Genomic DNA, 14,669 nt, shown 5'->3' on the forward strand with positions numbered 1-14,669 from the left:
ATGGATTATTTTCAATATGGCGGTGCTCTACAATTAATTCAGTTTTAAGTTATTCTCGCAAGGTTAACAGCTCACAGACCCACTAGTTATCATGCTCATGATACCTAAATTGGCGCAACATAGGGCCTATTGCATAACAAACTACAACTAATATTACAAGCGGAACTCCTTATTTAATAAGTGAAATTAGAAAAGGAGTTCCGCTTGTAATATTAGTTGTAGTTTGTTATGCAATAGGCCCCTGGGCGCAGGCACATTTATTTAGACTTCCAGACCGAATTTCTAAAAATAAACCAATAAATATTATTTTAATTAGATATTTGACGGGTGGCATTTACCCTCCAGGGAAAGTTGGACAGTTTTAGTAAAAGTGCTAACACTGACATTAGTAGTTCCATAAATCAATATATAAGGTTACCCTCGTTTTGTTACTCCGCTGGTTAATTATTGCGATGCCAATTTACGACGACTATACCCCAGCCATAACAACCGTAACTGACTTTCGAAAACTCATTCAATTGTCAACCGTGTCCTCGTGCATTAAAGTTTAAATTCAAACTAGTTTAATGTCCCTTACGGCTGTTATAAGTGGTGTGGAATACGGTTTTATTGCGCTTTTGGTAGCACGTGTTTAGTGGCAAAGTGCTGATATATTTATTGGAAAAATGTTCAGAAAATGTTAATATGCCCTTCTATTCATATCCGTTAGTTGTTGAACTTTGAACTAAACTTGAGGGTTATATGGGTAAAAATGTACGAACAGTTTTTCTTATTCTTATAAAACTACATTGTAAAATTGTAAAATTAAATTGAATAGGAGCATTCAGATTTCACAATTTGTTATGGGTTTAATCTTATGTTAATACGACCTTGAAAATCGCTCCCGCTGATTGGTGCATGCGAAATTAAATGAAATTCGTGCGAGAGATGTGCGCCAATCACCAAGACGATCGTCATGGTCATATCAAAACTATAACAAATTGGTAAATTAGAATGCTCTTGTGGCACGGACGTGGACCGACTGGGACACCACGGATTATCTTGTCAAAAAAGTGCAGGCCGTTTTTCGAGACATGCGTCGCTTAATGACATAGTCCGTCGGTCTCTTGCCACCATCAATGTGCCTGCTCTTCTTGAGCCGACTGGCATTATCAGAGATGATGGCAAGAGGCCCGATGGAGTGTCTTTAGTTCCTTGGAGCTTGGGACGGATGTTGGTGTGGGATGCTACCTGCGTAGACACACTGGCACCGTCCCACCTCCAACGGACTACTGTAAAAGCGGGCGGAGCGGCGGAAAGCGCCGAAATTCTAAAATGTAACAAATATAAGAGCCTCGGTAGAGAGTACCATTTTGTACCATTTGGAGTTGAAACTCTAGGTCCATGGGGTCCCAGCGCGCATAAGTTGTTCGCAGAAATCGCGAAGCGTCTGGTTGACGTAACTGGTGACCGAAGAGCTGGCGGCTACCTCGCACAACGATTCAGCATTTCGATACAGCGAGGAAATGCCGCCAGCATCCTTGGTACAATGCCTCAAGGGCCTATTTTAGATTTAAGTTAGTTATTAATTTAGTTTAGTAGTACCACTGTATATACAGGGTGAAATTTAAATCACTGGCCATATTCATTCCAGGCACTAGGTTACACTTAAGGAATCTATTTAGCGAAAAAAAAAGAGTACATTTTTTTTTAATTTTCATTTTTCAATTTTTAAATACTTTCCACGAGTCGTGGTCACCCTATTACCACAAATGTAAACAAACCTAATAGTAGGTTTTAACAACAACATCAGCAAAACCCTTATCTGACCTTCACTAAACCTTATAATCGTTGCAATAGGGTCCACCTAGTTAGTGTTGGCGATGGTAGGCAGGTTTATCAATTTCGAGGGTAGTCCAAACCATTCCGCGCTAGCGGTAAACATAACGGTTAGCATAAATGATTAGTCACTCGTCACTCGCCAACCTTAAAATAATAATCGCGCGCGTACTAAGGTTTAAAAAAAATGTTTTCGAACCGGGAATATTAGGAAATGGTACGGTGTTATTTATTAAGTGGTGAGTGTTTACGTGGTGCACAAAGATTATACGAAATGGAATCAGTTCCACGCCTTCGCAGACAAGGATTGAATCCAAGAGTACCATCTCGTGGGACTTTCGTTAATTGCGTCGACTTTTAATCAAATGTAAGTACATAAGATGATTCAATTTTTTAAATACGCCTGAATGCAAAGATTCCTGACCTAGTTTTTACTCATTGTTTTTAAGCCACGGACGTTTTGTTAATAATCATTAGTCAGAAATAATATTTTAGATTAAAAATGGGTTGCCTTTGCATTTTGATGGCTCTAAGCCCGTTAAAGTATGAAGGAAAAATTAGCAACTTATGTAGGTAAGCGTCTTATCTCGCTGCAATAGGGTTCATAATTGGTGACGCGATTGCAAACAGCGGGAGGGGCGGGGTGTCAATGACCTTAACTGATAAGAGAGAAGCGGGTGTAGTGGGTAGTTGTCGGTTCACCATAACGTACGAGGTTTTTAGGACAACTTGATGATGAGTTATTTCGAAAAAAATGTACTGAGCGGTATTAAAAGAAAAAACACGTGTTTAATATTTTTTCGAGTTCTTTCGGGTGTTTCAATTTGGCCAGTGAATTAAATTTCACCCTGTATATTGTATGTTAATTAGAATTGAGTTCAATACCTTTATGTTGTATTATTTACTGGACGAACATTTATGAATGGGCAAAACTCAAGTGCAGAAGCGGTATCATAGTCGCATTTTTATCACCTGTCATGCCATGCGTCACGTTCGCACTTACATATTTGTTAGAACGTGACAGCCATGGTGACAAATGATAAAGAGCCGATCATCTTAGCCTTACAGGACATTGATGTGCACGGCACGTATCAGCTATAAGCTGCCTGCGCATTCATATAGTCATAGTCATAGTCATAGTCATAGTATTTATTTGCTAGAATTATGGTACATTGTAGATGGTGGACATTGATTTGGTAGTTCAACATAATTCACCACTATATAGACATGCAAAACTTTACACTATACGTACATCTAGAACATTTTAATTCACATAGCACATGACAATGTTAACTCAAGACATATTTTATACTTAAGTTAAAATTGGTAAATATTTACATTCATACACGAGCATATTGACATAAAACCGTCAAAGAAATATAATATAACATGTCAAGCTTAAAACTATTAAAATTAAAATAATTAAATATAAACAGTATAAAATAGTAACATACAATTATAATTATCAAAAAAATAAAAAAAAAACCGGAGGCATATAATAACAATATAATAATATGTTTAGCTGATTAAGCTTTTTGATTAAAGCAACATTAAAGTACCTAACAAATAGCACTATGAAACCCGGAAATATGGTTAAAGCGCGCCGGCCCAACGCGGCGCTTATTTAATTTTATTACAGTGATAATTTACCCTAATTTTCCGCGCTTTTACAACTGTGTCAACATCGCGTAGAATTTTAAATTTACGTTTGACTTTTTAGTTCGTTTTTGTAATGCTTATAACGTGAGAGCGTATACCTATTTCGACAATAGGTAGGTACGTAGGTAAGTTAGGTACAAAAGAGCTAAGATGGCTGGCTTTTATCATTTGTCACCATGCCTGTCACGTTCTAACAAGTATGTAAGTGCAAAAGTGACGCATGACATGACAGGTGATAAAAACGCGACCATGATACCGCTGCAGTTCTAGAATTATTTATACTTACCTTGGGATTCACACAGACGATTGACAGTGATTGACGAAATGTACGTCATAATCGGCACAGTGACGCAGCGGCGAACGTCACTTATTTTATGGAAATTGACAGATACATCGGCGGCAACAACGACGCTGTACAGATGTAGTACACAATTGTTTTCCATCGTATTTTCTCAGAAACGTTCGTACGTGGGCCGTACTGAAAGTTTCTGGATTCTGATATATGAGACGACTTATTTTTTCTAAGTGGCCAGTCCATGAATTTTCAGTATGCCCTAAGTATTTGTCATGCTAGTCGATCTCAGTACTTTTTGTACCGAGACTGACTGAAATAGCAAGACACCTTCGTACGTTTCCGTGAAAATACGTTGGAAAATAATTATGCACTACATTTGTAAAACAGTAATGCAGCTGCACTTGACATCCGGACGTCACATTAACTCTGCTGAAGTCACCATCCAAATGTAACCTTAATTAATCTGATTTATAAGCAACGCCATTAAATGTACATAATATGACTCACATAAAGAACCAGGATCAATTCCCACGTACCTACCTACTTGTCGGGTCGTGTGCCGGATGTCACCGGAACCGGGTTTAACCGCCTCGTTACCTTTACGACGTTACGCCGAATTACTTTAACCGGGTACTGCGAACAGTACGTCAACTTGGGCAGCCAAACATTTGAAAACACTATTTGTTTGAGAACAATACAATACAAAAACTCTTTATTGCACACCTCATTACAGAAAACAATACAAATAATACAGGAAGAAGAGGTTAAACAACAGGCGGTCTTATCGCTAAAAAGCGATCTCTTCTAGACAACCTTTAGGTAGCGGAAATTAATAAATTTATGTCATGTCAGTAGGTGTTTCATACGGGTGTGTAATGATCCGTATAACAATTTTTGATATATTTTCAAAAGATATAACAACTTTTGATATAATTTCATGGTGTATAATCACTTAAACGGTATAATGAACTTTTGATATAACAACAAAATAACTATTTTCATGGGGTATAATGCTTAATCGATATAAAAGCTATTCGATATAACGTTTACTGGGTATAATGAATATTTTTATAAGTATTTATGGTATAATGTATTCTAATGTATAAAAATAAGTTGAGGTTTGTCAGTACTTAAAAAACATTTATTTGTAAAGTAATAAAAAAGTCGGTTCTGGCGCTTCGCCGGCCGCTACCGCGGCACGCTCGCTTCGCTCGCTCGGCTAGCGCGCTGTAGGGTCGCAGTTCTACCTAACACTCCTCCTCGCTTCGCTCGTCGTCGTACCTAACTGAGACCTGCCTTAAGTTCGAATACGTAGGTTGTTATAATAGTAGTAAATATTACAAATTATACCAGTACTACATTATGCCAACTGAGCGTTATATCGAACATAATTATATCACATATACGTTATACGCTGTTAATGTTAGATTAGATGTTGTTATATTACAAGTTCATTATACTTGACGATAGTTAGACTCTCTAAGAATATACCATGTATTGTTATAGCAAAAGTGCATTATGTCCCTCAATCGTTATATCGACTAAAAATATATCAAAAGTTGTTATATGGACCGTTACGCACCCGTTTCATATTCAATATAAGAATTTTAGCACACAAATTCACAATACAAAACAGTATAACAAACAAATAAATAATTTAAATCATTAGTTAGCAAGGGTCAGTAAACCGCTTCTTAAACCTTTCACTTTTCTATATCCAAAAACTCTTCTAATAATTCTTGAAACTGATGTTTTTTACTGTAATTGGCTTTTTCTTCAAAAGTTTTCGGACACTTTCTGTTGTGCATCCACATCCACAGTTTTTTAAAACTTACAATCATTATGTGTACCTATTTAAATCGCGATACGGTCACAAACTTTCAGACCAAGCTAGGATAGCGATTTAACATCTATATCCCGTTTTAAGGATGCCTCACGCCAGACCGGCCCGGGCCCGGGTCGATGCGTCCGAAATGTCATTTTCTGTGACGGCTGATCGGTGATCACCTGGTGCTTTCCATATAAAACGAAGCGCCGGAATCTCCGATCCGGCTCCGGCCCGGTCTTGCGTGAGTCCTTTATACTGTTTTAACACTATCCACTGTCACAGGACTCAAATTACAGTATAATAAAACTTTAACGTCGCCCGGTGACGATTGGGCGCGATGCTTTATAGCGCGATAAGCGATATAACCGCGACATGGAGGGTTATGGCGAATTAGCCCAAATTGCCGCCATAAAAATATCGGTACCTCATGATGGTTATTGCAGGTCGACGAACCGATAGCTTGATACATATTATGCGGCACAGGGCTCGGAACCGGTATTGAAATACCTGTTAATATCGTTCCAAAACCGTTATATTACCTATTTCGTTCATTATAAAACAGGTTAATTGATGGAACGCGAACTAAAAAATTGCGTTCTCTCTCCTAACCGGTAAGAAGAGGGAACGGAACTTTATGGTTCGCAGGGATCGATATATGTAATATGTAATACCGGTTAATCATGGATTTCGGAGACTCTCGGTTAAACTCGTTGTCATACGTGAAAGAGATAGCAATACTTACTCGTTCTATCTCGCTTCGATATTTTCAATTTAACCGGTTAATTTAGTTCCACAAAAACGGAAAGCGAACGAATTAGGCATAAATTAGTATCTTAATAGAACAGTTCTTTAACCAGTAACCGCAAACGGAAACGAAATCCTTTTCGTTCCCGGGTGAATGAACGAAACCGGTTTGAAAAATAAAACGGTTTGCGAGCCCAGATGCGACATGTTTTACCCCTTAAGGCTAACTGAGGGCATTTTCATAAGGGATAACTGAGGGCATTTTCCATTTAAAAAATTCAAACGTGTTTTTAAGGGTACAATCAACATAAAATAGATAGTGGCGGTCAATGTGGCCAAATATTCCTGGACACTTCCTTAATTCTATGGTATCAAAGGTGTGTTACGATATACATATTTGGACATATTGGCCGTCACTATTTGATGCTGACTATGCAATGTGCTGTGCATGACTAAAACCAACGCAAAAGCTGTGGTGAATTCGAGTCTGACCCGAGATAGTCGGCTCGATTAATAAATTAGAGATTAAATGAATTAGAGATTCGCTAGATACGAAATAGTAAAGATATGTGACGTTCCACAGCAAAAGGTACCTTATGGCGGCTGGCGCTTACGTCTCATAGCGCCGCAATAATATTGGAGCGACGTTAATAATAGCGTAAGCGCCAATCGCCATATCACTATATCGTATCTAGTTAATCTCTAATTCATTTCCCTAATCGCGCCGAGTGAGTTTTCCTTGTATTTCTAAGCATTGTGATATGAAATTTATTTAAATTCTAAAGGTTCCGTTTGCCATTTCGTCCACGGGACCCTAACAAGCCCTAAATATAACACAAGCATCCATCTCTCGTAACAAATTGACGCCAAAATGAGACGCATAAGTAATAACGACGCATCACTCACGCTGTATTATTGTTCCGGTTTTTTGTCACACTTTTTTAAAAAGGGGTGTTATTCCACGAAGGCGTATATAGTCATATATTATCGGGTATTAATCCCCAAGGGAGTTAGACTGTTAAAATATTTCACGGCTTACTTGGGGCCTGGCCCTGCCACAGACACTAATACAAACTAAACTAGCCCAGTTTTCTATGTTTTATTTTGCCGAAAAGCGATTGGTAAAGCTCAATACAGACACACGGAGTGACTTTATTTAATAATATATAAAGATATAAATGCTTCCACTGTTTCAGGCCCTCGAACCGACCATCGACGTGACTGTGCAACGACTATCGGATCAGGTGCGAGTCATCCAGCGGCAAAAGCGGTTGGATGACTCGACACTTGATCGGCTTCGCCTGGAGGCTCTCTCTGCTCGCGCAGCTTCTACCTCGGCGCGGGATCCGCCCGCCACGTCGCCGGATCCGGTGCCGGCACCCGACCAGGCACCGGGGGCGCCGCGGGTAGATCTCAGTGCCGACGAGGAGGAGTTCGCGCAGAGTGTGGGTAGTACAGCCAATGAGCAACTGAGGAGGACTCTGGACGAGGCGATTACGCGGTACCGCTCCACACCCGATACTAGGCCACGATTACCACGTTTGCCTATGAATAGACACAATCTAGCGCTAATGGGAGCCCTAAACGCTTTACTAGAGCCATATTTGCGGACTAGTAAAGATTTAGATGATACGCACGCGATCATGTATTGCGGAGCCATCGCGGCGTGCCGTGTTGCACGAGTCAAGTTTCCGGACTCTGAACGTGCACCTAGGACCGCCGGAGGTGCCCCCGCATGGCAAATACGGATCGAGCGACGTATCAGCTCTTTTAGGACTCTTATTGCAAAGCTGATCTGCTTCAGGGGGGGCAACAATCGCCCCCGAGTAATGCGCTTTGTAAACCAGGCATTCGTGGGGACGGATATCAGGCCCCGCGACTACATGGCCAACGTTACGGAGCGCATCGACTTTCTAAAGCAGAAAGTCTATGCATGGGCAAACCGTATTCGCCGCTACAGAGAGCGTGTGGACCGATTCCAGCAGAATCGTCTTTTCCAGAGTGACCAAAGGAAGATGTACCGAAAGTGGGAGGAAACCAACCTTCGTGCGTCCGACTCGCGGCCACCGGATGCTACTGTCATGAATGACTTCTGGCGTAGCATCTGGTCGGTGCCTGTCGGACACACCGAGGGGAGTTGGATGAGTGTTGTCGAGCGTGAGTGCGACTCCATTGAACCTATGGGGGCAGTCACCATCAGCCCCGATGACGTAAGTTGTGCCATCCGCACGGCCCAGAACTGGAAAAGTCCTGGGCCGGATGGATTGCACAACTTCTGGCTAAAATGGTTCCGATGCTCGCACTCCTACTTAGCAGCACAATTTCAACAAGCCCTCGAACTTGGTTCTCTCCCACCTTCCTTAACAACTGGTGTCACCTTCCTGCTCTATAAGTCCGGTAGTACCACGGAAGCGAAGAACTACAGACCCATCACATGCTTGCCTACACTCTACAAGCTCCTTACATCCATTTTGAGAGCAAAAATCAACGCGCACATTGTCGCAAACAATATTTTGGCCTCTGCTCAAAATGGATGTAGGGTTGGGTCCCGTGGTACTAAAGAGCTCCTCCTCATAGACATGACCATCTGCCAACAAATCCGGCGGACCAAGGGGGCCCTCTCAGCCGCTTGGATTGACTACAAGAAGGCCTATGATTCGGTGCCTCATTCATGGCTGGGGAGGGTCTTAGAGCTGTACAAAGTTGATGCAGCTTTGAGAGCCTTCCTAAGCGCGTGTATGGGGCAGTGGACCACAGTCCTTCGTCAACCAGGAGGCGGGGATGACCGACCTGGCCCACAGGATTTTATAAGGATTGAGCGAGGAATATTTCAGGGCGACAGTCTGAGTCCGCTATGGTTCTGCCTAGCTCTGAATCCCCTCAGCACCTTGCTGAAGGATTTGGGACTAGGTTGCCGGCTTCGGAGAGAGGGTGAAGTTATTTCTCACCTTCTGTACATGGATGACCTCAAATTATTTGCACCAAATACCCAAGGCTTGTTGGAGCTACTGAAAACCACCGAAGTCTTCAGTAGTGCCATCAACATGGATTTTGGTGTCGATAAATGTGCGGTTATGCATGTACAGCGGGGGAAGGTTGTAAATTCAACAAATTTACAACTTTCTGAGACAATGTCTTTCAGGTCTATCTCTGAATCAGAGACCTATAAATACCTTGGTATGTCACAGTCGTTGGGTATTGAGGACGAGGGTATTAGACGGTCGGTGAAGGAGCGCTTTTTCAGTCGGCTCACAAAAGTCCTTAACAGTCTTTTGTCAGGAGGCAACAAAGTGCGCGCCTTCAACGCCTGGGTAATGCCTCTTCTCACATACTCCTTTGGCATACTAAGGTGGACTCAGACCGAGCTGGACGCCCTGGATCGGAGGGTCCGGTCACTGCTCACCACACATCGCATGCTACACCCACGCTCGTCAGTTATGAGATTGTACATCCCACGGAAGTGTGGAGGCCGAGGCTTCCTAAACGCCAAGGATCTCCACAACCGCGAGGTGTACAATCTCAGGAATTATTTCCTTAACAACGAGTGTGGGATGCATCGTGATGTGGTGGCAGTAGACAGGAACCTCACGCCGCTCTCCTTGGCAAACGAGAACTGGCGCAAACCTGTGGTACTAAGTACTGCGGATCGCAAGGCGGCATGGGAGAGCAAGGCGCTACACGGGCGGTTCTACAAGGCCCTCACGGGACCCGATGTGGACCTGCTCGCGTCGGTGAACTGGTTACGATTCGGGGACCTCTTCGGAGAAACCGAGGGTTTTGCCTGTGCAATTGCGGACGAAGTGATGATGACGAACAACTATCGGAAATATATCCTGAAGGACGGTACGGTCGACATTTGTCGGGCATGCCGCCGTCCCGGAGAGTCACTCAGGCATATCATTTCCGGTTGTTCTCATCTTGCTAACGGTGAGTACTTGCACAGACATAATCTCGTAGCCAGGATTATTCACCAGCAACTTGCTCTTCTATACGGCCTTGTGGACTGCGAAGTACCGTACTACAAGTACTTACCTGCGCCTGTTCTCGAGAATGGTCGTGCCACGCTCTATTGGGATCGATCTATCATCACTGACAGGACTATTGTCGCCAATAAGCCTGACATCGTGCTGATAGACCGATCGCAGCGCCGGGCCGTGCTCGCCGACGTCACGATCCCCCATGATGAGAATCTCGTGAAGGCCGAGAAGGACAAGTCCAGCAAGTACCTAGACTTAGCTCACGAGATTACCGCCATGTGGGATGTTGACTCGACGATCATTGTTCCGATAGTTGTGTCAGCGAACGGTCTCATAGCGAAGAGTCTCGACCAACACCTAGAGAGACTCTCGCTGGGTGGTTGGATCAAGGGTCAGATGCAGAAGGCGGTAATATTGGACACGGCGCGTATAGTACGTCGGTTCCTCACTCTGCGGCCCTGACCACCGGCAGCTTGGGCCAAGCCCCGCTGCCGGCGGCACCCTAGGTTAGGTTTTTTATAATGTGTTTATATGTATTTTTTATTGTTTTGTAAGTGTTTTTATATTTTACTTTTATATTCATATTATAACAAACCTAACTTTTTAGTTTTTAAATTTTGTTTTTAATCTTTTTATGTTACTCATTATACTGTATTATACACGTTAGAACTCTTCAATAAAATACACTTAAGACGAAAAATAAATAAATAGAATATAAAGATTAGTATAGTAATCCAGTGAAATTGTAGAATTTTGTAACGTGGCTCTTCTGCGTCAAATCCGGTAGTTCTGATTTTTTGCAGACTTATTTATGATGTTGGCCCAATTAATAATCCAAGTTTGTGCCCTTGAGCGCCAAACGCAACTTTGTCAAAAATCGTGTCTACCGCGCCAAATCAGCTTTGTTTGACCTTAGGAACAATCGTGCCAAGCGGCATCGCCTGAGTCAAAAGTGCATACTCACTGCACTCACTTAGCTTACGAGCTCAATTTCAAAAAAATCTAAATTTTGAAAGCCTTTATCTCGGAAACTATTCAATCTACAGAGACAGTTTTAAAATGGTATTGTAGCAAATTTAGTCTTCTTTAAAAACGTCTAAGGAAGGTACTATCAAAAACTTGTCCTTTAGGGTTAGAATCGCCCAAAATTAAACAATAACCGAAATTTTCGCAGGTTTTCCGATTTTTGACAAAGTTGCGTTCGGCGCTCGAGGTCACCAACTTGGATTATTCATTGGACCAACATCATAAATAAGTCTGCAAAAAATCAGAACTACCGGATTTGACGCAAACGCTAAATGTATAATTTTACTGTATTATAGGTATAGAGGATGCCGAAGACTTGGCAAAGTGGAGAAGATTGAACAGGAAAGCGGACCCTGGCGCTAGACCGGGAAAACGCTAGGTTGAAGAAGAGTAATATAGGTACAGACAGTGAAAGAATTTAATTATCAGTACCTTTTCGTACCATGTCACAGTTAAAATCAATGTGAAAGTCACTAGGGACCTCATACTATTATTGTCATTGTGACAAGGTGCGAAATGGTACTGAACTTAAATTCATTGACCGTAGGTACAAAGTATAATAGGCATTAAAGCTAATAATAATATTTTCGTCGATACGCGTCACAAAAACATGAGGTACGACGGCCCCGTAGAACATGCCAATCGCTAACGCTACGTAGCGAACTGGCACTGTCACACTAATATGGAAGAGTGATAGAGAGACACAAAGAGATTCGATGGCGTAGCGCAAGCGATCGTCACCTTGGCTAGACCGCCTGATTCAAACTGTATAAGATACGTCATAAATTTCCTAAAGATACGATATGGATCGGATATGTCAGTGTCAAAAGTGACATTTTTGTTTGAAGAATCCAAACCATATCCATACATTTGGATCTTCCGGTTCGAGCGCCATCTTGATAGTCACGCCTCGTGATTAATTCTTTTGTTTTTTGCTCATTAATATTGTTTAAAGTACTTAATTAAAGTGTAATATCGATAGCTTATTATACAGTAAACTAATGTGGTAGTGTGCAGTGAATGGAGAATTAATCTTGAAACGCGTTTAACCACCTAAACCACCATTGTGGAGTCAACAACCGGTAGTCCACGTGCTACTTGTAAAGTCCAGCTGTCGCTTTACAAGAGCTAATAAAATCCCCGTACACTGTACAATTAACCGTACTAACCGTACAATTTTATTCGTATTACCTTGCACCTAATAAATACCTTGCTACTGGCGAAATAGTCCCACTGGACTGAAGCCATAATTAAAAAAAAAATGAATATCTTATTTTTAGCAAATTTTTGACGTATCTTAAAGTTGGAATCATGTCGGTAGTGTGGCTTCCCCTAGCGGGATACATTTTATTTATGGCTCAATTTGGGAGGAATTTATCAGCCGTTATAAATTTCGCAGGTAACCTATAAATCAGGACCCTCTGAAAAACGAGATCTCTCTGCCCCTTTCCTTCCTTAGCTGTAAAAGGTAGGCGAGAACGGGACGGAAAGTATGACTGAAATTACTTTCCATTTAAGTTTTGTAGGATGGATGTTACGAGGGATCTAAAATGATTCTCAGGTTATCTCTAAGCTGTATCCACACTTTATTATTTTCTAACTGGCTTAGAAGGAAGTAGATATTATATTCAAGTGTAAACAAAAACAGGTCATAGTTTAATCCGAGAAGGTCATGCTTTAAACATTTTCAAATGTTAATTTTACAGTACATTATAATTATGTATATTGTCTAGAAAATATATGTACTGCTCAATTATGATTTTAACCGTAGGCTAATTAAACGTTATTTACAGCCAACAAAGTCTACTAAAAATACATATTTAGACATTAAGATCATTTAATCTCATTAAGAATTTTACAATTCACAGATAAAACATTAATAATGAAATGATTATATTTAGGCATTAAACAACATAATATACTATATATTATTATCAACAAAACTGAGTGATATTGACTTTAATATTATCCTTGCACGTAGTGTAAGGACCTAGAGGGGTGCAGGTGACGCTGATGCTCTGCACCGTGCCGGCGATGTGGGGCGCGCGGTCGTAGTAGGAGTTGCTGGCGGACACTTGGGCGCCTTTAGGTACGGTGGAACGACAGTACTGTGAACAAAAAAAAATGAAAGCAAGGCTTATGGCGAGCGCAAGTGATGCATGTACGTTATTCGGTCAAGTCATGTTCTAATGTATGGGGAAGACAAACAAATTATAGCCAGCATTCAATGAATCTAGTATGATACCTTTAGGTATGGTGCTTTACGCACAATAGTGTCCCATCCCCTCACCCTGACGCAACCCCCCTTTTAGCATGAAATAACCGGAACACCGGTTAACGGTAGTTTTATTTGAAAACCTGTAATAGGTACTACTTAGTCGCCACTTGTAGTGTTGTGTTGTCGCCAGTTGAAGTAAAAATTATGCTTTTCTTACATTTTGGGGTTTTATAAAACCTCCATGTGGGCTCAGCGTCACTTCATTCAGCCTGGTGAAATGTGGTGAATTAAGACCTGCAATCAACAATGATGTTTATTTATTAAATCCGCTTTCTCTTTTTATCTAAAGACCTTCGGCTGCTTGTTCTTTGCTCAAATTGCTCATAAGTTGCCGGGTAGACCTCTAACCCTCAAATTATTAAACAATGTAGAGACTAGAGAGACCCTAATCTTTTGAGCGTCGGCAGCGTCTAGTCAGCTCTAAGGATAATGGTGTCGCTGCGCAGTTGCGCCAGCTTGGCGTCGAGCAGCCATAGATAATTTGGGATTTCTCTTACCAAACAATACTTGTTCTCTTCCGGCGTCGGCGGCGGCGAGCAGCGAGGCGAGCGCGAGCAGCGAGCGGGCGAGCGGCGACATGGCGGCGGCGGCGGCGGCGGCGGGGAGGGCGCCCTGGCAACGCCGACTCCGTTATATAGCGCGTAGTTCCAAGGCTCGCAAATAAAAGAAATTAATGATATTATAATCAAATCGAATTTGATAACTGCTCTCAACTCTGCGCAATTAAGTAGGTACGAGCAAGATTCACAATTAAATTAAGATTAACCAATTATTAAGAGTGACCAATCGCTGAACATAACTGTAGATGAAAATATAATCGATTAATCGATCAGATGATTTTTCTTTTCATTTCATATTACGGCTATTCTGTTATTTTAATTTAAAATGCGGGCGTGGTAGGTAAGGTACATTAAATTTATGGAGAAGGGGTTTGAAAATAACTTTTTCACTTCTCATGCTCAAAAAGTGCACCTCTATGTCGTGCGTAGACGACATAAAATCGCATTTTATGCTCTAGAGCATAAAGTAAAATCATCTAATACG

General features: G+C 41.6%; 1 protein-coding gene across 1 annotated transcript; it reads right to left on the bottom strand.

Annotated features, from left to right (window-relative positions):
• Positions 1-13,153: 13,153 nt before the first annotated feature.
• LOC134790314 (uncharacterized) lies at positions 13,154-14,432 on the bottom strand. The gene is made up of 3 exons (XM_063761085.1): positions 14,123-14,432; positions 13,783-13,859; positions 13,154-13,455 (listed from the first exon to the last, which is right to left on the bottom strand). The coding sequence occupies exons 1-3, from the start codon at positions 14,202-14,204 to the stop codon at positions 13,282-13,284; spliced, it is 333 nt and encodes a 110-aa protein (XP_063617155.1). The 5' UTR covers positions 14,205-14,432; the 3' UTR covers positions 13,154-13,281.
• Between the last annotated feature and the right edge of the window lie 237 nt (positions 14,433-14,669).

The sequence above is a fragment of the Cydia splendana genome, chromosome 5 (genome assembly GCF_910591565.1).
Source record: "Cydia splendana chromosome 5, ilCydSple1.2, whole genome shotgun sequence".
Taxonomy (NCBI): Eukaryota; Metazoa; Arthropoda; class Insecta; order Lepidoptera; family Tortricidae; genus Cydia; species Cydia splendana.